The 24,108-nt window shown below is 37.5% G+C and overlaps 6 protein-coding genes across 10 annotated transcripts; 2 read left to right on the top strand and 4 right to left on the bottom strand.

The window, feature by feature from the left end:
• The first annotated feature begins 6,078 nt into the window (after nt 1-6,078).
• On the top strand, nt 6,079-7,081 carry LOC108610248 (rRNA-processing protein UTP23 homolog). The gene is made up of 3 exons (XM_018002236.2): nt 6,079-6,267; nt 6,335-6,535; nt 6,591-7,081. The coding sequence occupies exons 1-3, from the start codon at nt 6,148-6,150 to the stop codon at nt 6,996-6,998; spliced, it is 729 nt and encodes a 242-aa protein (XP_017857725.1). The 5' UTR covers nt 6,079-6,147; the 3' UTR covers nt 6,999-7,081.
• On the bottom strand, nt 6,985-8,161 carry LOC108610247 (dehydrogenase/reductase SDR family member 7). Its single transcript, XM_018002235.2, has one exon. The coding sequence runs from the start codon at nt 8,040-8,042 to the stop codon at nt 7,077-7,079; it is 966 nt and encodes a 321-aa protein (XP_017857724.1). The 5' UTR covers nt 8,043-8,161; the 3' UTR covers nt 6,985-7,076.
• A 205-nt stretch (nt 8,162-8,366) lies between these two features.
• Nucleotides 8,367-9,352, bottom strand: Rrp40 (exosome complex component Rrp40). The gene has a single exon (XM_018002240.2). The coding sequence runs from the start codon at nt 9,194-9,196 to the stop codon at nt 8,498-8,500; it is 699 nt and encodes a 232-aa protein (XP_017857729.1). The 5' UTR covers nt 9,197-9,352; the 3' UTR covers nt 8,367-8,497.
• A 128-nt stretch (nt 9,353-9,480) lies between these two features.
• Nucleotides 9,481-12,234, top strand: Eno (alpha-enolase). The gene is made up of 3 exons (XM_018002232.2): nt 9,481-9,834; nt 10,500-11,232; nt 11,303-12,234. Exons 1-3 carry the CDS (start codon nt 9,623-9,625, stop codon nt 11,885-11,887), a joined length of 1,530 nt encoding a protein of 509 aa, XP_017857721.2. The 5' UTR covers nt 9,481-9,622; the 3' UTR covers nt 11,888-12,234.
• A 682-nt stretch (nt 12,235-12,916) lies between these two features.
• grp (serine/threonine-protein kinase grp) lies at nt 12,917-24,027 on the bottom strand. Of its 4 annotated transcripts, none has more exons than XM_018002231.2 (7): nt 23,886-24,027; nt 16,922-17,111; nt 16,297-16,520; nt 15,892-16,086; nt 15,384-15,526; nt 14,570-14,779; nt 12,917-13,948 (listed from the first exon to the last, which is right to left on the bottom strand). In XM_018002231.2, the coding sequence occupies exons 4-7, from the start codon at nt 16,053-16,055 to the stop codon at nt 13,260-13,262; spliced, it is 1,206 nt and encodes a 401-aa protein (XP_017857720.1). In that variant the 5' UTR covers nt 16,056-16,086; nt 16,297-16,520; nt 16,922-17,111; nt 23,886-24,027; the 3' UTR covers nt 12,917-13,259. The 4 variants fall into 4 exon arrangements, with proteins under 4 accessions (XP_017857720.1, XP_017857719.1, XP_089320968.1 ...); XM_018002230.2 differs by having other exon boundaries at nt 15,892-16,069; XM_089464842.1 differs by lacking the exon at nt 23,886-24,027 and adding an exon at nt 23,269-23,403 and having other exon boundaries at nt 15,892-16,069.
• On the bottom strand, nt 21,743-24,025 carry squ (squash). Of its 2 annotated transcripts, none has more exons than XM_018002237.2 (2): nt 23,886-24,025; nt 21,743-23,025 (listed from the first exon to the last, which is right to left on the bottom strand). In XM_018002237.2, the coding sequence occupies exon 2, from the start codon at nt 23,013-23,015 to the stop codon at nt 22,314-22,316; it is 702 nt and encodes a 233-aa protein (XP_017857726.1). In that variant the 5' UTR covers nt 23,016-23,025; nt 23,886-24,025; the 3' UTR covers nt 21,743-22,313. The 2 variants fall into 2 exon arrangements, with proteins under 2 accessions (XP_017857726.1, XP_017857727.1); XM_018002238.2 differs by lacking the exon at nt 23,886-24,025 and adding an exon at nt 23,269-23,408.
• Nucleotides 24,028-24,108: the final 81 nt, after the last annotated feature.

Here is a 24,108-nt window from a genome sequence, read left to right as displayed (position 1 = left end):
AAAGATGTGTGATATGCATTGCAATATTTAATATATATACATATACATACATATATATATGTAATATGTATTCATTACTTAAATTGGTGATTGGAAAATGGCCAGCCAGTTAAGAAGTGTTTAATAACCAAAAATTGAGAAATGTCGGAAGCTACGTGCAGTTTAATTAAAATAAAAGTTTATAAGTTTAAAAATATAATTTCTTTGTTAATACAGATAAAAATCTATACATTCATAATTGCGAAAACTCTGAAACGGTAATTTTCTCCATTTCTGGGTATTTTATGACGCTAATAGATTAATACGTTTTTACCACTATAAGAGAGCTATTAAGTTATTTATACAATTTTAGTGCTTTTCCCTGTAGATTTGTTCACCTGTAGAATTCTTGCTCATGGAAGAACTTTTATTAAAATTTAACCGCAATAATTAGGGTCACCACAACATCCATTGTGAATATTTCAGAATGAATTCGATTGAAACTCTCGAAAAGCAATAGCAACTAGTCTTGATATATTTTGAGCTTGACATAAATTGCATATGTTCTAGGTGTAAGGCAAATCGTAAAAGTTAACTATAATTTATTCAAATATGTACAAGCTGTGAAACATTTCGCATAAATTAAATGGAAGCATATATCGTTGGAGTTGAGCAAATGAATGATTCATGACGCTGCAAAAAATGACAAATGCTCTCAGAGCTAATTATATAATTAGTTTATTGTTTGTCAGTTATGTAGTTATTTGTAATTAAACTCATTTTTTACAGCTTTTAATGACTTAACTAAAACAAATTTTTTCGTCTGCTTGAAAAACAGTTGTGTATCACATGTCAGACCTGTTTTCCTATGTTTATTTTCACACCAGTTAGTTGACCTGAAAATTGTTTAATTAATTTCAAAATTTATGCAAAGTAATAATATTCACAAATTATAAAAAATTATGCAGGTCAGCCGACGATTTATGAATTGTAATGATTAACTCTAAAGGAATGCTTTTGATGAGAGAGTGACGAAGGCTTCTTACAAAAGAAATTCAATAATTCAATTCTTAACTGAATTACGTATGCAGTAAGAGAAATGTTACTTTGTCCCTACCTCTGGGTTAATGTACGACAAAAGAATGTTAAGTGCTCAGCTTTTTTAATTGTAGTTAAGGTTCTTTGCAAAGCATATCAGCTATATTTCATCTGCTGTATGCTAAATGGGAGGCTTTGGCATCTGCCAAAAAGGGAAACTTAAAAAAAAAAAAAAAAAAAAAAAAAAAAAAAACAATCGGGAATAATTATTCGGAATTTAATAAGAAATGACTATCCCATTGAAGATTGAATGATGAGACATAATCTTTAAAAATATAATCAAAGTCAGTTTAAAGTTACTTGATGAGAAAATCTTGAATAATGAAAGATATGAGTCAGACTCTAAAAACGTACATAGATCTTTCAGTTTCAGTTTAGATCGTTTCTTAATAACCAGTTTTTCGCTTAAATGGGGTTGACCATTTAATAGTTCAGCAGTTAAAATCAGGGTTCTTATTAACGCACATTAAAACGCCCTCAAATTTTGTATCCCGAATATATACATTGTGTAGAATGTCTACAATGATATAAACTTGGCCAATTTTAGTTAACGTTAACTTTACGCTCGCTCGATTATAAAAAACACAGTACTTAAGTGTGTAGTTATACATATATTATATAAACGTGCTAATTAAAATAATAATAATCATAAAGGGCACGTTTTCCTCTCTTTTTAAAGTGTCGGACTTCTAATACTCTTGCCGGATATAAAATAAAGACAGTAATTTGAATGTTTTTTAAATGGAGCTTCTGCTGAGACTGAAAGATAAAGGACAAAAGAGTCAAGTGTAACCCTTATCTATTATTCGGGGTCCCTGAGTCAAGTGTAACCCTTATCTATGATTTGAAATGACATGTGTAGAAAAAAAAATGTATTTTGAATAATTTGTTGTACAAGGCTAATTCGACTTAAATCGCCCATTTCTAGATTATCTATAGCAAAACTTTCAGTTTCATCTACACATGACAAATAGAATTAGAAATTATTGTAGTTCTATATAGTACTTAGGCTGATAAGCCTTGACCATATAGCAAATGCGTGACAATTTCCTACACGATGCTTTACAAGCAACTATATTTCCGTATTTGCGGGCGTACGTAATATAGTTTATACTAAGTAAGATACAGGTCAATGGGTTCAGTGAACATGGGTATAACACTAAATTGTAGTCAATAATAATATGTTTGGGAGAAGATATCGTAAAGCTTAACGACCTAATGAGTGAGACAGAAGTTCAACAGAAAACTAACAGGAGCATTGCAATCGGGTCTGCCCGACTACTTAATACTTGTTTATAGTACCAAAGCAGCTAAATTATTTTTATTTTTTTTAGTTTGTCTCTCTTCGATGAAATATTGTATAGCTCACAGATCTATATGAAGATCAAGTGATTTCAGCCACCAAGAAGACTATATACATATAAATATATTATTTTTTGACACCCTACTTGAAAATATGCTCCCTAGCAACAAATTTAAATTATCTACTTCACACTGTGGGATCGAGCATTACATGTTGCCCGGTCAAAAATTTCATTTGTATATTGTTTCTCACTTGAATTCGCAACAAAATAAAATCGCATTATAAAAAAATCCACTTGGTACGCGAATTGGTTTTAAATGAGTTACATGCAAATTCATAATGTCAGCCATATCAACCGAGCAGCTCGGCCGGCATTTGATCACTAATTAATCCATATGACGTGAGGTATTGAAGCTCGGGCAATTGATATGCAGCCTGCAAATGCTTGGTAGCCAGCTTAAAAAGAAAGGCGAGTCGCAACTGTGTGTAGACAACAACAAAAACAAACAACAACAACAAATAAATAAACACTTGACGAGAGATCAAGACTCATGAATGGAATAAAATACAAACTGAGTGCTGAACGGCTTTTCGCCCTGACTCAGAATTAGTTATATGACGAATGAAACGAAGATCGTGCGAGAAAGCTTTCAAGTAAACTGTTCGCTGTAATCCACAGACAGCTAACATATATTACAGATATATTTACATATATTACATAAGTTAATCGTAACCAGCTTTCGACCGATTCAATTGAAGCATACAATACAAATTTGGCAAAAAGCGCATTCAAAATCATTTTCTAAATTTTAATAAATTTATAATATCTAAATATTTAATACTATATACAGAAATTTTGATTTAATTTATTTAAATTTATAACAACATTTTTGTTTGCAGCCTTCGATATTTTTCATTCATAACTTACTTAATATACTACATACAAATTAGTTCTCACTGTAATATATAACTTTAATTATTTGAATTATATCTCAAGTCTGTAGAAATATATAGATTTTATATAGATTTTAAAACGTGACTTTCGTTGGCCCATAACCAAGTGGCGACGACAAATCATGCAGCACCGGAAACCAAGAAACCTTTGACGTAAATCAGATTCTAATAGTTTTCGGCATGCGAGACACGATCGAAACAATCCCGGATTACCGAATAAGCAATGCTCTGTTTAATACCCAAAAAATACGCAAGCGCGCAGGTATATATATATAAAGACACACACACACACACACACACACGCATACATTCACGTTCATATTTGTATGTATGAATATAAAGCAGTTATTTCTATTCTACGCTCACGACTTCAAAGTTCAATTAAGAACTCTGAATGGGATCGGCTTTATCACATAAACTTGACCAATATTATCCAATTGAAAATATAGGAGAAAACGCAAATACCCTTCCTCTGAGATCTGCGCCCTCCTCTGTCGAAGCGCTAACCCACATGATAAACACAAATCCGTTAGCAATTGTAAAATTCTAACCGTTTGATCAAATCGCAATTGCGACGCTTTCAGTGGGCCAACTTATAATGAGGGGATTATACGACCGATAATCATATACAATGCAGCAATAATAAAAACAAACAACAACCAAAAAGAGCTATATACAATGAGCTTTCAGGTTCAGCTTCTATACATATACATGAGTTGCATTATATCTAAGCAACACATAGTGAGCCGATAGTCTCTATAGCTACTCCAAGAACCTTCAGACGATTTTCCTATCAATTAGTTTGGCTCCAATTGATACTCTTACTCTTAATCTTTGCAAAGTTGACAGTAGAAATATAATAATATTATATATATAAATAGATATACATATACTTAGAAAGAGGCTTGTAGCTTGATCAACATTTATGCAGACATCCAAACGCCTAGCTTCACCAAATTGGTGCTTGAAAACTGATTTCACCCCGATTAGTCATTTTCAGTTAAGTAATAGCTATTGATTTTCTTGCTTCGCTCACGGTTCACATTAGCTTAATAACTTTCGGATTGATCATGGGTGTAGCCCAAGTGAAACGCCTCCATTCGAAGTTCCCATTGGGTTATCGGAACGATGTAGATTTATTATTTCCTATGGGCATTGCCTATAAAGCTTAATCATTTCACACAATTGATCAAATATGAAATCTTGATGACAGCGATTAAATAAATATAAATACACATGTGGTAATATGAAATTACAGCTAATATCTTAAAAATAAAAATAATATATTATTATTCGTCAGAATTAATTTAATTTAAAAAATTTCGTACATACATGTTCCTTTAATTATTTAAATCAAGTATTTTTCAATTTGCTTTTAACTCAATCATAAATGCTTTTATTTTATTTAATATTAATCAAAGATCAATGTATCACTTACACCATACCACTTCTACTACAACAGCTCTGACTCAGACCGCCGCATTAAACAATGAATTTCAGCTTATTGTAAAAAATATAGCGTTCTATATATATATGCACATTTATATATTTAGATATATACACTTATATCAGTTCGAATAAGACGTAAAAAATGTGAAAACCGCTTGCAACCAGTGTTGCCAGGTTTTGAGACATAAAAATAGCAAAATCGTCTCTAAAAAATAGCTGAAAATAGCTAAACAAATTTTAAAATAGCTTACAAAATAGCTGAGAAACCTTTATGCATTATGCATTTACTTTAAATTTTATTTTTAAATGTTATTTAATAATGTTACAATTTGGTCCACATCCAAATCATCATCAGAATTATATTTTTGATTAACTGGAATCATGTTTAAATGAAATCATGGAAAATGTTTAAATTTTTTGCCCAAAGACGCCAATCGCAGTTTTATGTTTTTTTTTTTTTTTTTTGTCGCGGCATGCATTTTAATATCGTGCAATTTGGCAAAAACACTGCATTTGCAGTATATACAATACGCCCGCCTGTTGTCCGACTCATCCTCCTTAATCCAATTCTTAAATTCGGTGATTGTTTTCCAGGAATCACGAAATTTCTGCTTATATTTTTTATCCATCACATACAATTAATGCCAAGAAGCGCGCCAAGAAGAATTAGCGATGGTGTAAATTCACAACTGATGTTATAAGTACGATAAAGTCGTGGTGGTAGTATCGCGCAGATCATTACGTACAATTTTGGACTTAATCGAAAAATGTTTTTTTTTTTTTTTGCTTTAAATTCTAAAATCAAATTCAAAATATTCGTTTGTAAAATAGCTAAATTTATAGCTAATAGCATTTTCAAAATTTTCATAGCATTTAGGGTTCAAAAATAGCTAAAAATGCTATTAAATAGCTAATCTGGCAACACTGCTTGCAACGGCGCTATAAATATAACTAAACAGAAAACATAAACGAAAACAGAACGCGCAACAATGGCAGAGGGTGAAAACAGAAAGGTGGTTGAAAATATGCACACTTAATTTTTGCGCCAATATTGAAATTTTCAAATGTCAATCCCATATACTTTTGCGTAAGTTGGCAGCGTCATCACTAACAGTTGTGGTGGACGGCGATTGGTAATGAAATAATATTGTGATGATTCAAAGAGCTAATTTATGTTCTATTCTATTATGTTCTCTGATATAATCAAAGCATATTGCTCGTAAATTATTACCAAAATAAAACTTAAAATAAAATAAATGGTTTTAATAGAGATTCATCGATAAGCTGTACATATTAACATTCCATTTATCGATAGATTGTCTATCGACAATTTAGTGATTTGTTGATAAACTAAAAACAACGTGATGAAGATCTCACGATTTAAAAAGTCTCACAAAACTCTTGCATTTTTTTCAACGCACTTTGATTACCGTGAACCGTATCAGGTGCTTATTGACGCTACCTTCTGTCAGGCTGCTTTGCAGGTAAGTTGCGTAGCTCCGCTCAAACAAAAACGGAATAAGTGATACATGCATTTTTCTCAACTTTTAGCACAAGATCGGAATAGATGAACAAATTAAAAAATATTTTCAATGTAATGTGAAACTTTTAACTACGCAATGCGTCATACTCGAAGCCGAGGCACTAGGAGCTCCATTGTTAGGCGCCTTATCGATTGTCAAGCAGTTCTATGTGCACAAATGCGGGCACGAAGGCAAACCTGTTGCAGCTGCGCAGTGTCTTAAATCGATGGTAGGATAGTGTATTTCCAAGTCGAGTCAACCACGTTTCACAATTTAAATTGCAGACAAAGGACAATCGCTACATAGTTGCAACACAGGATCGCCTGCTACAGGCAAGTCTTCGTAAGGTGCCCGGACGTTGCCTTCTCTACCTGCACAAAGCGACGCCGGTGCTGGAGGCGCCCTCAGAAGCGTCCAAGAAATGGGTGCAAAAGAAAGCCAAGAATTTGATGCTGGGCCAACACGAACAGAAGATCGAATATATGAAAGAGAAACAGGGCATAAAGCCAACTGAGCCCGTTAAGCCGAAAAAAGTCAAGGGACCAAAGAATCCAAATCCGCTTTCATGTAAAAAGAGCAAAAAAGCGAATAAGCCCAGCCTCCAGCAAGTAGAGCAGACAACACAGCTGAAGGCCAAAAGAAAACGCATCAAGATTCCAGAGCACGTGAAAGCAGCACTTGGATCAAAATAAACTTCTTTATATAATTTGCATTTGCTTCTCTGTAGTGTATAAGTAAAGGTTTCTTATCAAAATACGATCTAAGTAATCTCATAGCTTGCCGTCTCGAATTTTCATCAAGGTCTTCTCGGTCATAAACTGGGCCAAAATTTTGGTGAGCGTGGCATTGCGAGCGCAATAGGCCATCGCATTAACCGGGAACAGACCACACCAAGTTAGATCCATTTTGTTGGCGATGGCCACCGCAAAGAGCTCTCCACAGCGCTCCGCCGTTAGGCGCTTCTGATTGGCTGTGCTATCGCCCACCTTTGCACCTTTGGTGCCCGTGAATGCCTCCATCAGGAAGTCTGTGGCGATGGGACCAGGTGCAAATATGGTTACATCCAACTTGCGCTGTTCCAACTTCAGTGAAGTCAAATAGGCATTGAGGGCATGCTTGGCGGCGCAGTAGGTTGCAGAGAAGGGCACCGGGCTGAAGCCAGCTATGCTCGAAGTGGCTGCAATGTGACCGCGTCCACCGTTCTGTTCCAGGAAGTAGCGCACAACCAGGCGGGATAGATGCACCACAGAAAACACGTCCAGCTCGAATAGGTCACGATCCACTTGGATGTCAATGTCTACCCAGTTGGCGCGCTGTGAGCGACCCGCATTGTTCACCAGGACATCGAGTCGCTCGAAATGATTGAGCACGGTATAGAGATGAGCTTGATGCTTGTCCAGTTGCAACACATCCATTTGAAGAATCAAGACATCCTTCTGAGCCAATAGACCACGCGCCGCGGCCAAGCATTCGGCTTGCACCTGCTCCAGCTGTTCAAGACGGCGCGCACTGAGCACTAGGCGAACGCCATGGCGTGCCAAGCTAATCGCCAAGGCGCGGCCGATGCCGCTTGATGCACCTGTTATCCAAACCACCTGTCCGCGCATTGTCGATATCGAGTTTCCGAAACGAGATTTGTACCATAGCGCCACATTACAGTCCAATATTATCCAGAGCAAAACGTATACGAAATAGTAGAGAATTAGCAAAATGAATAAAAATTCAATGAACGACATATTATAGCACTTTGAACTTTAACGTAACACATGCAACGACGCATCTGCACTCTAAACGTAGACTTTCCTTTTGTAGTCTGATAATACATCAGCTGACTTCTCTGTGGACCATCGATATATAATTGGGAAAAGGAGAGCGAAAGAGAACCTGATGCGTGATGAGCTAAATATCGGTAGTTATATTTGAAATTATTTAGAGCAAGTATGGAAATGTTCAAAATTGAAGATGACACAATATATGATCAAATTGATTAAGTACGTATAAAATTATCGTATTCTTCATTGAATTGATAAAATATTTATATAAAAGTAGGCGTAAATTACTAAGTTACACAATTGTTAATTTTTGTATATTTTTCTTAGCTTAAAGTATTTAATTATATATAAAAAATTTCGCAGTTTTCAGAGCCAAGATTGTGTTAACAGTAAATCCTTTGTAATTTTGCATAAATTAATCACGTTTGCATCACACTATTCAGATCCCCACAGATCTTGTCGATCTCCGCATAGCCCGCTTGTTCTAGGCTCATAATCGCATTCGCTAGACCCACCGTTTCTCGCATTGAGTGCGCCTTCACCCAGATCCGCCCATTGACGCCCACGGCGATCTCAAAGGGCAGCTCGTCTGTGAGGGCTGCGAGGGCCGGGCAGCTCTCGCGCAGTAACAGACGGGCCAGGTTTAAACTGCACTTAAAAAAGAATCCGTCTTGTAAAACACCTAGCTTGCCACGCTTGCCATTCGAATTCACGCACACTAGCTCCGGCTCAATGTCTGCATTGGCGTTGAGAACGCGGGCGTAAAGCAGATCACCAGGATTCAGATCAGGCCGATTCTTTTTTGTTGCTGCCTCAAAGGCCAGGTAGGAAATTGCAGCCGTGTCCGCTGAGCCAATATCCACGCGGTATAAATCGCCCACTCTGGCCTTCACTATGCCAATAATCAGATCTCCTCTCGCTGGCACATAACGCCGCTGATAGTTGTCCACCCAAAATGTGTTTGGATCTTTGTGCCGGAGCGGGCCCGCCTTGCTGGCTACAACTTTGTCGTCCAATCTTCTTAGTCCTGGGCCTAGAATGACTCGTTTGTTTTTCGCTGCGTCTTCCACAACCCGAACACGCTCGCCGGGCATAATAACGCTTGTATTTTCAGACATAATATGGTTAGCAGTAATAATAAAGAGCCAAAACAATGCCGGCCGCGTGCTCTATAGATTGTTGATTTAATATCGATAAAGCAATATCGATGTTGCTGCTGCAACACAAACAGTGCTGGAAAGTGCCAGCACATCGCCGATGGATAACGTATTATATTATTTATAAAATTATTATTATGGTTTCTTAGTTATTTTTATAAACAATTTAAAATATTCTGTGTCTCCCAAAGGTTGAACCAGATTTTAAGTGAATGGAAGCCACATGTGGATGCCATTACGGCTAACCTTCGCACAAGGTCAATCATATATCCCTCACCAAGCTACCGGCCGCCAGCTTACCGACGAAAAATTCCACTCGCAGCACCTTGCCTGGAGTACGTATACGCAACCATAGCGGCAATTTAGGTTCCACAGTCCACAACAACAATGGCCAACACTTTAGTATCGCGAGCTGTGCGCGTATTCCCCTTGCTGCAATCATCGATACCAGCGCCAACCCACATAAGCCGAAATAGAAACTTCGTCGCCTCATCGCGTTGTGCGACACACGATTTCAGTAGCAAATCAGCCAGCCAAGCCCGAAGCTCACTAGAGTCGCTCTCGTCTGGATTTAAATTTATAAAATTTAAAAGTTCTTGGTAAGTATTCAAGTGAGATTATAACTATGTTATATTAGTAGTATTGTTTTTCTCTCAATTTGATATCAATCGTTTTCAATCGCGAAATTTGCTTTCTATGGTAGCTGCAGTTATCTAATACATTTTTATTATGTATTTTTAAGCAAACTCGGAATGTGAATAGTTATTTATATATACATCTGTTAATGCCATTTAACTAATACCTTTCGTTTACTTTGAAAAGAAATTGCAATAAATTTGTTAATTTCTTATCGTAATTCGCGAAAATTTGCTTACTTTTCGGCGTTCCTCTGAGTCCATTACTTTTGCTGTGACCTTAAAGCGCTCTGTAGAGGTCATTCGTACAAGCGGTGAGCGCTATTGCCATCGCGCTCTCACGTATCGCTTGTGAAAAAAGTATTTCCTTGCGGGAGGGAAATTGCTGATTGTTCTTAATTCGATCAAATACCGGCAGATCAAAAGAAAAAGTATTAAATAATTACACAAATACGCACAGAATAAAATGATTTTTATTAAAATTTACTTATTCGATTAACGGAAGCCAAAATTAAGCTTTTTAGCCTGTAATACAAATCAATGAAAATCTCAAATAAATAACAATCATATGGTAAATTAAACTCTTAGGTAAATAATTATTAATGCACCTTTTTTAATGTGTTTTGCAGTTCTAAAGAAAGCAACATGACCATCAAGTCGATCAAAGCACGTCAAATCTACGACTCTCGTGGTAACCCCACCGTCGAGGTCGATTTGACCACTGACTTGGGCCTGTTCCGGGCAGCCGTTCCCTCTGGTGCCTCGACTGGCGTGCATGAGGCTCTGGAGCTGCGCGATAACGACAAGGCCAACTACCATGGCAAGTCTGTGCTGCAGGCTGTCGGCCATGTGAACAACACTCTTGGCCCTGAGCTGATCAAGGCCAATCTGGATGTGACCGATCAGGCTGCCATTGATAATTTCATGATCAAGCTCGATGGTACCGAGAACAAGAACAAGTTTGGTGCCAACGCCATTTTGGGTGTCTCTTTGGCCGTGGCCAAGGCTGGTGCTGCCAAGAAGAACGTGCCCCTGTACAGGCATCTTGCTGATTTGGCTGGCAACAAGGAAATTATCTTGCCTGTGCCTGCCTTCAACGTCATCAATGGCGGTAGCCATGCTGGCAACAAGCTGGCCATGCAGGAGTTCATGATCCTGCCAACTGGCGCCACCAGCTTCACTGAGGCCATGAAAATGGGCTCTGAGGTGTACCATCACTTGAAGAATGTTATTAAGGCCAAGTTCGGCTTGGATGCTACCGCAGTGGGCGATGAGGGTGGTTTCGCACCCAACATTCAGTCCAACAAGGAGGCTCTGTGCCTCATCAACGACGCCATCGCCAAGGCTGGCTACACTGGCAAGGTGAGTAATTGAATTCTCTTCAATATGTCGCAAAATTAATTTTATATGCTTATGCTTTTGTATTTTATAGATCGAGATCGGCATGGACGTTGCCGCCTCTGAATTCTTCAGGGATGGACTCTACGATTTGGACTTCAAGAATCCCCAGAGTGATAAGGCACAGTGGCTGTCGCCCGAAAAATTGGCTAACTTGTATCAGGAGTTCATTAAGGACTTCCCCATTGTGTCCATTGAGGATCCCTTCGATCAGGATCATTGGGATGCCTGGACCAATTTGACTGCCAACACCAAAATTCAGATTGTCGGTGATGATTTGACTGTCACAAACCCTAAGCGCATTGCCACTGCTGTCGAGAAGAAAGCCTGCAACTGTCTGCTGCTTAAGGTCAACCAGATCGGTACAGTGACGGAATCCATTCAAGCTCATTTGCTGGCCAAGAAGAATGGCTGGGGCACCATGGTGTCTCATCGTTCAGGTGAAACCGAGGACTCTTTCATCGGTGACCTGGTTGTTGGTCTTTCCACCGGTCAGATCAAAACTGGTGCTCCATGCCGCTCGGAGCGTCTAGCCAAGTACAACCAAATACTGCGTATTGAGGAGGAGATTGGCCAGGGCGTTAAGTTCGCTGGCAAGAACTTCAGGAAACCACAGTAAATCTCGCTTCTTATAAATTCCAATAAAACACCAAGCACCCACTCGAATGAACAAATACCAAAGCAGAAAGCGCAAACGCGAACTCAGGCGCAAGCGCCCAAGTAAAAGGTGTCCATTTGGTGTAGATTTGTGTCTGGCGCACAATACAAACCGATTTATTATGCCCCAAAATTGCATCGTTATTTAAACAAAATTACATATATTTACTGTTATCAGTACTATGATACACACATTATTTATATAGACGTATGTTTTGGTCACGCGAAGATATTTAACCAGATGTACGACGCTTTTAGCAACATTATCAGTGTGAAAATTAAATAAAGATTGACCTCTCAACTCCCTTATATTATTGTAACTGGTTCACAATGTTAAGCATCGATTGTTCAACTTTATATAAAGCAGCGCATAAAGTTCTAGAAGCAGACATATAATACATCTTATTCAAGTGTTAGTAGATGTGAAATAAATATTGTTGAAAATATATGTTTCTCAAGTCTTTCGCTGAAATACTTTTCGGTTTTTGCAAATTAAAATTTAACGTTTAATATTTATTTCAAATTATTATATATTTTAACTTAAGATTTCGAAATTATAAAAACCAAAATTTTTATTTATTTAATTTAACATTCTCATTGGAAAGATATTCACTCATATTATAGACATGGAAATTTCAAGGCCATTGTCAAGAGCGTGTCCCATTATTAAAATATTCGACCTTTATAGAAGGTTATCAAAAATTTTTTGGTAACCAGCTGAATATTTGTTTGAAATCAAGCATATACAATATTTTGAAATGGAACTTTGGAACCGCTGGCCTTTTATAGAAATAACAGTAATTATTTTAACAAAAATATCGACTGAATTTTGAATTACAACGTAAGTATGCAATGCAATGAAAATATGTGAAATGTTTAATGAAATTATTGCATGATTTTCGAAATCATTTCATAATTTATGAAATTTTCTCATGATTTGCGAAATCATTCAATGGATTTGTCATCCAAGAGAAACAATAAAACAGCAGGATTAACATAATTATATGTATATTTTTTTATAGAGTTTTCAAAGGATATTCAATGGACAATTTGTAGCATATATTATTTGAACATAAAGCAGATAAAACATTTAATCGCAGAATATTTGAAATTGTTAAAAACAACTTGGCATAATCGTTGTCAATTTATTGTTTTATAACGTTTAGCTAACTAAAGTTAAAATACTTTTCAACATTTAACAAAACTAAAAAATTTTTCTGATGTACTTATTCTAAATATGATGTTAAAAAACGTGATATAAAAAAGTGTCTGATTAGTAAACCAGGTGATATGCTTGTTAAAAACTACATCTATCTATGCCTAATTTGTCATAGCTAGGGCACCGAATTGGTAGCAATGGCAATAGGCCAAGTCGTTGGTCCCTTTAGCAGAATATCCTCGAGAGCAAGTTTGATTTTGATGAAACGTCGCTTGAACTCGAGGCCACAGCCCTTCGACAGTCGAAAATCGACGAGTATTTTGCCATCCATCTCAATGATGTGAGCCTTGAACACTAGGCGAAGCTTGCGTCTATCAATAGTTGAGATTGTGACGACGCCATCGTCGCCGACCTTGCAGGTATAGCTACCCAGGCGCTCGATCGTGCTCACCAGCCGCTTGATGGTGTCGTCCCAGCGGGTCGTCACGAAAAATCGGGTCATGCGGCGCACCAAGCGCTGGAAGTAGTTCTGTGATGCGCTCTGTTGCGTCTGATTCATTTGTGTTGCCAGCAGCAGATCGTCCAGCATCGCGGGCTGTGAGAAGCAATACGTTAGCCGTGCCTCCTGAGCCAGCGCCTGTCTGTCGTCGTCAGCCCCTTGGCCATTGCCATTGGAATTGCGCGATCGAGGCACGAACTCATCGTCACAGCGCATTGTGGGCATCGGCTGAGAGCAATAGTTGCGCGATATGGAATCATCCAAATTATTGCTCAAATGAGCGCTCGACTGCAGCCGCTGTCGTTTAGCCTTGGGTGAGCAAATCTCCAAAGCAGCGGCGGAGTCAACTATATCATAGGAACGATCTGCAAAGGAGACGCGTCAACGCCATTAGAAGTAATCGAAAACGAGCACACAGAAAGATTGCATGAACAAAAGTAAAACCGCAATTAACTGAATAAACGAAAAGAAAGCAATGCAAAGACCATTTGGTTTTTGGTAATAAAGCTCTATGGAATACGCGCACACCATACAGCTAAAATCACCAAAGAACAAATAATATGCAAAATAAAAAGCCAAACCAAATCATATTATAAAAATAATATATATGTACATGCATATTCGATTATTTCACAAGTTCGCTGGGGTTTGGCCACAGAGCCAATGCTTTGGTAATCTAGCTTTATGAAGTATTTAAATCTATCATACAGCTAAAGCGCCAAAGCAACGGCAATGGAGCGAATATCTAAAAACACTTTTACATTACAATACACTTGCACTTGGATGGATTCTCTAGTCCGAGGTTCTCGACTTCGAATTCACAATTGTGTGGCTGTGTGCAACACGGACGGCACAGGCACAGAGCGACCCTCAAAGTATGCAAAGCAATATGTGATTGAGAGTCACTAAGTACCTGAGCTGCAGCGTGTGCTGGACATCATGAATCGGGCACTCTCTAGCTATATTGATGGAGCCTGAGTTCTTACCATGCTCGGCGAACTGCATGTTGCACCATTTGTGATCGAGGATCTTTTCCAGCGTCAGGCGCGCACCCGGACTGGTGGCCAGCACTTTGCGCAGCAACGAGATGGCCAATGTGTCCAACTTGCTCCATGGCGTTTGCGTTTGCCAGCGATCGTTGTCCTTCCAGGTGATGAACTCCGCGCAGCTGGCCGAAGGCTGATCCCAGGGCAGTTCTGTGAAAGGTCAATATATTGAGTTGAGTTAATTGCAAGAGCTAGCAAAGCGTGGTGAGTTCTGTGAGTGTTGGTTGTTTTTGTACCGTGCAAATTAGAAAAGTTCATGAACATTTAGCTTAATTCGTGCACTAAACAGTTTAACGAACTGTTTTTTATTTTATTGTTCTCTTATTTATTTATTATTTTGTTTTACTGATGTTGGCGGATGGTGCGAGCGGTTGGGCGGTGTCAAGCAATTTAAGCTGGAGCTTTGGTATAAAAGCTTTAGATGATACAATATGTGAAAACAATCTACAGCTAGAATACCAAAGAAACAGCAAAAATGAAAGAGTGGCAATTGTGTGGGTGAGACAAATAACATGTAGAACAGTGAGTTATATATTGTATTTATGTATAAAAAACAACACAAAAATCACATAGACAAATCGTAATGACCGTGTACAACAGTGCCGTTATTATTAATTAGAAACGAGCAATGTGAGCGACAGAAGAGGAAACAATATGCAAATGTTTTCTTTTATTATTGAATATGCTTTTTTTTTTAGTCATGTCGTAAACAGGCAAAAAGTGTTGGTGCATAGTGGAATTTTTTTGTACTCACCACCCGCTAGCATTGTCACCAATATGACACCACATGACCAAATGTCCGCCGGTTGTGCGTGATACGGCTTCAATAGCACCTCTGGCGCCACGTAAGGAAGGGTGCCACAGCGCTTATCTAGTAAACGCTCTCGTCCCTTGCATCTGAAATAAAAGGAGGAACACAATTTTTAAAAAATATATAAATTGTATATGAAAATCTAGAGTGCCTAAAGACGTGCCCATATTATATAGCAGGATTATTAACACCTAACTACTGCTTCGCCATTGCCTCGGTCAACTTTAAACTACACAGTAAATTTAATTTTTAAATATATGAATATAAATCAAATATATTTTATGGACACAGACTTATATTCGTATAATTGTTTGGTAGAAAAGGTTTATAGCCCGTCATATACTTTGCCTAGTACAGACACTTGAGATGTTTTTCACACAGACACTTATTCCAATATTTTGGCAGTCTCCCAGTCTAAATTAGCTAGGATTCGTATTCTAATATATTATACCTAAACATAGTGGCCATTCCAAAGTCAGAGATTTTAACATTATCATGCTCGTCCAGTAGCAGATTCTCAGGCTTCAGATCACGATGGGCAATGCCACGCTGATGCAAATAGTTCAGACCGGAGAGCAGTTGGGTGAAGTAACGCTGTGCTTCATGCTGCGGCATGCCAACGTCAGGTTCTGCAATTACAATTAAACTGTAAGAGTTTAAAGATTACAAAAGTTAAATTTGTAAGTAAAATCTATTAACATTTCCAACAGGAAGACAGATGGACATAATGATTAAATTTTTTAACATAATCAATAGTATATAATGATATTATAATAATATGAATTTCATCAAATTGTAATATGTAAATGAAAACTTAGATTAACTTCTTAATGATATAAACCATCGAACTACTTACCGATCCGATCGAATAGCTCTCCACCGGCAGCATATTCCAAAAAGATATACTCCACATGTCCCTGGGATCGTTTGCCAAAGAAGCGTAAGATGTGTGTGTCCTGTAGCATCTTCTGTATGCAAACCTCCTTGCGCACTGAGATCACGGCATCGGGATGCTTCTTCAGGTCGACCATTTTCATGGCCACAGCCTCTCCCGTCTGGCGATTGATAAGCAATTTGACTCTGCGCCAAGAAAGATAAAAAATAATTGGGTTGCTCTGTGAGTTTTATGTGTCGGAAAAATTAGTCAATGCAATCGACAATGAGAATTTCCCCACTCACACCCGTATCCCTAACACCATTCAGTCTGTCTTTGTACTGTACTGGATGCAGTGCAGTGCTCCTGTTGCCATTTTACCGAAGCTTCGTAGTTGGAGCATGCGCGCAACACAAAAATGAGCTTCGGAACTCAATAGCGGAGCAACAGCAGCAGCATCAAATACGCCGGAAAAGCGAGATTTCTCTATTTTCGTTTCACATCACTTCCGGTTTATTGACTTCAGCACACACGAGCCAATCTGCAGTACGCAGTCTGGGCCTCTGATTGCATTGCAATGCATTGAATTGCATTGCTGTCCACTTACTCGCCATAGGCGCCTTCACCTAGCGTCTGCGCTAGAGTCCAGCCCTCTACGAATTCACGGGTCGCTGACGTTGCGGCTGCCATGTCCTGTGATTGCTCAATAATTGTGCCTTTATATCCTGTCATTTACTAACTGTTGTCGCCATGTGCCATTATCTCCTAGCTCTTTGTCAAGTGAGCCATAAGCCGAGCTGCAAACAAATAATCAAATACAAATAATTAATATGGCTGTCAGTTTAAGTTTCACTGTCATTTACACGTATCAGTATCAGTACATTCACCTACCCTCAGACATATACATATATATATACTTTTGGGGATGCTGCATTGCAGCTTTGTGGTGTACAAACTATAGGGAAAAACGTCAAGTTTTTATACTGTTTTAATATTTCATCTTTTGGTATGGTCATGGTTCGCTCATGCGCTGTTCCACTGCTCATTTAAAGCTCTATCCCTAGTATATATACCATACAAGCTAAACATATAACAAAGTTCTATTTAGATTATGATCATCATTTTCATTAGATGCTGATTAACTTTTCAACTATGTGTATCTGAACGTCAATCCTTCCAACTATAATTTCGTCCAGCCGGCAAAGCTTCTCGGAATGCTGCATTTGCCAGGCTGCTCCTTTCGTCCTTTCGCTCGGCTACAGCCAGAGACAAATGAAGCATCGTATCCCTCTTTTGTTCTCTTAGACTAATGGCGGCATTCGAAGCGGCACTTTCACGTCATTTTTCCCTTTTGCTTGAAAGCTCTCGATGCTCTCTGCTGGTTCGTTCAACAGGCCACTAAACTTTTGTTTATAATATTGTTGTGTGTACTCCATTGAACAGTTGACAGAGCCCGAATGTTGCTCCTCTCTTTCAACAGTTTGACGAGCACACATCTGTACACACCTGTACAGCTTTGATTAGGATAGTGAAAACAGCCTCGGGGAATTCTTGACATCACAATTTATGCAATTTTAGCATTATAAATGCAAATGAGAATGTCGTGAGTGCTTCTATTTCTGTCAAGCTCATCTATGTCAGGAATAATATTGAATTTCAGTCAAATAGGCAATACATATGCACACATGCGAAATATATCTTTAAATATAGCCGAGTAAAGTATATTTTCGATATACAAACAGAAATGGACATTATCAAAATTTCTCAATTAAAACTTATAAACTTTAGTAAAAAGAATTCTAATCAAATATTTATTAGAAGTTAAATAAAAAATTTGAAACATTAATGGAATTTTGTATTTATACTTGAAACCGATTAGGTACAATAATTCAATTTGTGCTATATATATATAAGCTTTTTATGTTAATGTCGATAAGAAATTATTAATATGCTACAGCTGTATGTGAAAGTAGCTTCGCTGTCATGACCGAAACTGATGCTAACCATATGCACATAATCTGGTACATCAAATGTTTAATCGCCACAGTCAAATATCGGATGGATATAGAGCAAGAAAGAACTTTGCTTGTTTCCGTTTTACATAGAATGATGTAAATATAATCCATAAATTTACTTTATTATCGGAAATAATTTTTTACCAGGCTGCTGCAAACTCGATTTTCTACGCTTTCATAGAAATAATTGTATACTCGTTATTTCGAAAAGCATTAAAATAACCTTTTTGTTTATATGGTTTAAATACATGTTATGTGTTTAAAATACATTATCAAATCGTATCGATGCATATTTTAAATGCAAAGAACTTGAGATGCCAGCTCACTTACAGCTATATAAATGAATATATATTTTAAAGAAATTAATGTGTGGAGTCTGTGACTTCAGAGCAAACTGAATACGTTAAGGAACTTACATTTTGAATATATGTATATAAGAAATATGAATCCACATTAATAGAAAATATTTCAAATGTTAAATAGCCAGAATAGCATTCGTATGACGCCGCTTGACTATCGCCACACGACTTCATTCAATTAATGCAAAATATTCCATTAAAGAAAATGCTTGATATGAGCTTGTTGTCTATACGATCGCTGCGGCAGCATATCCCTCGTCTAGCTGGAAACTAGTCCCCTAGCAACAGCAACTGCAGCAGCGACAAAGAAAAAAGCTTGTGCTGTGGGACTTGTGAGTTGCCACTAGGAATTGCGACTGGGAGAGTTGCCCCGCCAGCATGTCGAAGAAGCAGAAGTTAAGCAAATACGAGTTTCGTCAAGTATTTTTATTTGAGCACCGGTTTAGTTTTTTTTTTTTTTTTTTTCTGTTTTGCGCCCTGTACATGAAGCAGTTCCTGCCGCAGTAGAGGTCTCTAGCCGCCGCCTCTTGCCCCGGAACAACAAATGCAGAAAAAAGAGGTAAAAATATGTATATTGTATGGTTAGGATAAAATATATACTACTGCTGTTGGCGGTAGTGGATAAGGAATAAGAGACAGGTATCACCGCTGTGGCTGGGACGGGACAGAGATGGAAATGGACATGCTCGTACCATGTGGTTGTATAGTTACGGACAGACAAGCTCGGCAAGAAAATACCAGCCCAGCCAGTTTTTATTATAACCTCTTTCTTTTTGGTGTATTTCATAGCGGGAGCTGGAAGCAGCCACGTGTACGTGTGCAGAGAAAACTTGCAAGCTAAATAAAATTGAGTGTTTAATTGATAGTGCAAGTGGGAAGAGATTTACCGTCATAAGAGGTTTTGAGCTGGCTGCGATTGGAGCTATCCTTCGTCTTGGAGACACGCGCGTGAATTGCATTTGTTTTTGTAAAGTTTTCGCCCGCTTTTTTATGCTTCGCATTTTACTTCTTTTTTTTTTTTTTTCTTTCCTTCTTTACTTAAGTCCACCACCGTTTCCAGCTGAAGTAAATCGCCGCGATTGATGACAGCTTTTTTCGGAGAGCGCTCACTGACAGACACTGCACGTAGTACAAACACTAACACACCGACGGATACACGCATATATATATATATATATATATATATATATATGAATCCGGTTAAAGTGTAGGAAGCGTTTTGTCTGTATCTACACACCTCAAAGGTGCCAATGTCCCGGCTTTTCATAAATCTCTTTTCCGAAGGCTATCAAACACTATAAGCCTGTGCGCTGGATAGTTTATTTCCTTTTCTTTACTTTACTTCATTTATTAATTTTATTTCATTTTGGCAAATTAGAGTTTTCATCCGGTCTCCTGTCTCATATGTATATCGGCTCGTCCTGGGCAAGCGTTCAAATGAAACTGTGAGCAGCAAATGCGACCGATACATGAGTATTTTATAATCTACATGACATGGACCAGGCTGCCAACTCGAAACTTCCAAAGCCAAAGGCGAGAGAGAGATAGAGAGAAAGAGCGAGATTCGCAAAGAGGGAGAATGAGCGAACGAGCAATAGTCACAGAGAGCGAAGAAGAGATTAAATATTGAGAGCGAAAGCTTACGCATGCGCGCGCCAAAACGCTGTCAATTTCGGTGGTTGATGCACTCTTTCTCTTTCTCTCTCGTAGCAGCGTGTGCTCTAAACAGCTTCCAAGTGAAACTTTCAGCTCTTAAGTTTTGTAGAAGCAGCTGGGACTAAGATGTAGCCGGTGAGCGTGGAGCAATTCCTACGCAGGCGATAGCCGGTGAGCGCAGGGCTGTTGCTTCTTTTACTTCTGCGTCTTTTGTGTGTGAGTAGCCACTCACACATTGATACATGCATACGTACATATGCATATAACGTGTACATACGTATACCCATATACATATATCTGTATATGCATGCGTGTATGTATGTGTAGATTTTATTATTGTGCAGCGTAGTAGTATTCACTTACAGACTAACCTCGGCGTCGTTATACGGTGTGTCCGTCAATGTGAACACAAAAGTTACCCCATTCCCCACATTTGTATTCCTAGTTTGAGAGCCTGAGTCTTACCTTTATGTACATATGTACATACATAAAATGAAAGGTGATTCCTTGACTGTACATTAACGAGTGGGACGAAATGGCTATAATTAAGAGCACTGATACACCTCTTTATGTCCTGCTAACACCATACACGTACAATTGAATATTCCAAAAATACCAATAAAAAGGTCAGCTAATTTTATCAAAGGTTAAGTTAAATGCCCTTTCGATTATACTTTATTCTGACGGCTCTCTACAAGAAGTGAAAAGGAATAATGTTTATTCGCCAATTCGAAGATTAATACCCTTACAGTAAATAATACAGACAGTATTATCGATATTATTTATTGTATATATGAATATTGATACTTGATATGTAGTTTAGTCTGACCTTTACTAAAAATATGCTGAGCCCATTTCATATATTTAAAAAACCTTGGATTTTTGCATATTAAGTCAATAGGCATTCAAATCTAAAGTTTTTTTTTGTAATTCAAATCTGTGTTTATTAACAGTAAGGGTGTCTGAGAGTCGCGTGCTTTTTGCGCAATTTTAAAGATTTCAAGACTTCTCGACAAGACTCGGGACTCGTTTACGTAAATATATTCATGTATATATGTATATTGTAGAATGTATATATATTTTTATATGCCCGCAACTTGTTTATACCGACGGCTGTCTTTTACACATAAGAATAAACATATGCATGACTTTGTATGTACAGGGAAACCTAGAAGCATAACAAAAGTCGTGGTCCTCATATATAAGACAGCAGCATCCCATAGCAATCACAAAAATGAACTATCATTGCAGTAGTTGTGTTTGCCCTACTAAAACATATACTTGTCTTAGGTTATTCAGCTAAAATAGCCCATCCCTTCTATACATATGTAAATATAGACAACTACTATAGTATATACTACAGTATACGTCTATATACATATATGAATACTACATGAATAAATTATATAACATGTATTTTTTATTTTTCACATGCTAATGAACATTTAACTTTAAATCTTAATTACATTTTAAGGCACATTCGCAACTCTTTATAAGTTTTTCCATAAAAGACCCGAAATCTCTAATATGCTTAACTTCCATAACAAAGGTTTTTTCTTTCTTAGAATAAAATATTTTGCTAATTTACTTTAATTTTTGTTAATGGTAGCCTAGGTATATCAAAAGCCCTGGCTTAAATAGTGTTAATTCAAAAGGATTTCGAAATTATGTTTTTACCAAATATAATTTTGTTGTATTAATGATTGACATATTTTCTCTTGTTTCTCTTGTTTTTGATTTGACTATATTACTATTACATTAAATGTGAAAATGGGAAAACAGAATATAAGAGTTACTGTTTTTATAAAATAATATAAATAATGTTTAAAACATATTCTAAACTCCACGATTTTTACCATTTTATATTAAATGTATGACTCACATTTAATTCAAATAAGTTATAAGTAAATAAGTATACCATAAAAATCAATGTTTTCTTTCCATGCTATGTAACTCCATTTAATATAGACTATCCAATTACTTGTTCGGTGTTTCCATGAGTATTTGCTTTATTGGTGTTGCTTGATTCCGTCTCTTTTGTTTCTACAAGCAATTGATAGGGTATTTCGACATATGATTTCCCACCTTCACTGCTCTCTGTATCATCCAAATGTGAATCGGGGGTACTACAGACGCTGTCATTAATTGCAGAATCCTTCTTTTGGTTCCTAGAATTTGTTGTTTGTCGCTTTTTACCTGGCTCAAAGAATTTGGGATCCAAGATCAATGGCATTCTATGTCGACCATTGCGCATAACATGAATGTTGCCGTGTGGCACAGATTCAGTTCGTGCCGGAGATAATGAGCCATCAGTCATCGACATCATGCCAAAATGTCGCATCATAGCAATCGCCTCTTTCTCCACGGTGCTCTTATCATCCCAATCTGACATTGTCGCGTGCTCACCTAACGGCTTAGTGCCAGCTATGGCCTGAATACGCTCCATCATGGCTAGGCTGGCGCTTATTTCCTTCGATTTGACACTTCGATGTTTCTCAATCTCCGCATTTCGTTCCTCCCGTTTAGCTAAGTAATCGTAAGTTGACTTTGGACGGGGAATAAATTCTTGCTTTCGCTTGGCTTCATAGGCTAGCTGTCCATGTATTAAATTGAAATCAGGCTGTAAATCGACCAAATCGTCCTCGAAGTTCGTTGATGGAGCCCAAGCCATATTTTATTTGCTAAATTTATATATTGATCGAATTGTTAGTAGGGGCCAAACGCTGTCGGTGCAATTGATGGTCTACGATTGTCTACCCCGTCAACATAACCTTGTTCTTTTTATTTTGCATACAGACCATACACAGTAGACATGTATTCATATTTGCATATTCTTGTATGTGTGTATGTGTGTGTGTGTGTATGCGTATGCATGAGTTCAATTGCATTGCCGGCCAAATTACAACTAGCTGTGTGTAACTCACCAGTAACAAGACAGACGCCGATTTTCGACAAACCAATTTTAGTTCAAAATAACACACTTATTTATCTTTTCTATTCTAATAAATGATTAAAAAGCCAATTCCTAGTTCCGAATTCTTATACAAATTTTTAAATAGTTTCTTTGAATTCCATTTCCCACAATCTAGGGTTGTCAGCGTCTACATAATCACAACGCGTTTTGGTCTTATTTAGTTATTTAATGGAATAGACCAGATCAGAGAATAAAAAGAAATAAAACGAAATAGTATATAAGTTTATAGAGTTGCGTAAATTAATAAATTATTATTTGTTAATAATGTATTGCTTTTTTTTTCAAGATATACAAATGCAAACGTTTTACTATGTACAAATGTACAACTCAAAAGAGGCACAATGTGTATATATATTTATCTCGCTCTAACACCATGAATTACTATGCGCAATACAACAAAACGCCGAACAAATTGCGCCAAAACAGTCGAAAAGCGAAAAGAGCACAGAAAAGAATGAAAGTCTATGGCTGCCAAGCTGATCTTTAATACATGAAATTTACGTACTTATATCTATGCTTAGAGCACCAGAATATATTTAATTATCATCAATTAAATGCTCGACTCACCGTTTTAAAAATGCGGCTGCACAGCGGTGCGGCGCTTTTATTTGCACACCTTTTGTTTATGTTACACAAGATAATCTACACACCAAATCACAGACATTAACATTTGATAACTACAATTTTTAAATATTGGTATTTAGGCACATTTTTAACGTATTGGTTTTGGGATAGATTAATAAAACGCCGCCGTCGCCTTCTTTTGCACATTTGGCAAATTTAGCGATGA

The sequence above is a fragment of the Drosophila arizonae genome, chromosome 3 (assembly GCF_054131065.1).
Source record: "Drosophila arizonae isolate 15081-1271.41 chromosome 3, UAZ_ARI_1.0, whole genome shotgun sequence".
Classification (NCBI taxonomy): Eukaryota; Metazoa; Arthropoda; class Insecta; order Diptera; family Drosophilidae; genus Drosophila; species Drosophila arizonae.
The sequence above is the reverse complement of the archived record's forward strand: the minus strand, read 5'-3'. Positions and strand labels throughout refer to the sequence as shown.

What these genes read in the sequence shown, in the direction of transcription:
- Eno (XM_018002232.2), top strand. Translation starts at nt 9,623, where the DNA reads ATGGCCAACACTTTAGTATCGCGAGCTGTGCGCGTATTCCCCTTGCTG. An exon ending in ATAAAATTTAAAAGTTCTTG is followed by an intron (nt 9,835 to 10,499) that starts GTAAGTATTCAA and finishes TGTGTTTTGCAG; the next exon opens with TTCTAAAGAAAGCAACATGA. An exon ending in AGGCTGGCTACACTGGCAAG is followed by an intron (nt 11,233 to 11,302) that starts GTGAGTAATTGA and finishes TGTATTTTATAG; the next exon opens with ATCGAGATCGGCATGGACGT.
- LOC108610248 (XM_018002236.2), top strand. Translation starts at nt 6,148, where the DNA reads ATGAAGATCTCACGATTTAAAAAGTCTCACAAAACTCTTGCATTTTTT. An exon ending in TCTGTCAGGCTGCTTTGCAG is followed by an intron (nt 6,268 to 6,334) that starts GTAAGTTGCGTA and finishes CTCAACTTTTAG; the next exon opens with CACAAGATCGGAATAGATGA. An exon ending in CGCAGTGTCTTAAATCGATG is followed by an intron (nt 6,536 to 6,590) that starts GTAGGATAGTGT and finishes TTTAAATTGCAG; the next exon opens with ACAAAGGACAATCGCTACAT.
- LOC108610247 (XM_018002235.2), bottom strand. Translation starts at nt 8,042, where the DNA reads ATGTCGTTCATTGAATTTTTATTCATTTTGCTAATTCTCTACTATTTC.
- squ (XM_018002237.2), bottom strand. Translation starts at nt 23,015, where the DNA reads ATGGCTTGGGCTCCATCAACGAACTTCGAGGACGATTTGGTCGATTTA.
- grp (XM_018002230.2), bottom strand. Translation starts at nt 17,046, where the DNA reads ATGACAGGATATAAAGGCACAATTATTGAGCAATCACAGGACATGGCA. An exon ending in AGAGCTATTCGATCGGATCG is followed by an intron (nt 16,070 to 16,296) that starts GTAAGTAGTTCG and finishes TTGTAATTGCAG; the next exon opens with AACCTGACGTTGGCATGCCG. An exon ending in GGTGACAATGCTAGCGGGTG is followed by an intron (nt 14,780 to 15,383) that starts GTGAGTACAAAA and finishes GACCTTTCACAG; the next exon opens with AACTGCCCTGGGATCAGCCT.
- Rrp40 (XM_018002240.2), bottom strand. Translation starts at nt 9,196, where the DNA reads ATGTCTGAAAATACAAGCGTTATTATGCCCGGCGAGCGTGTTCGGGTT.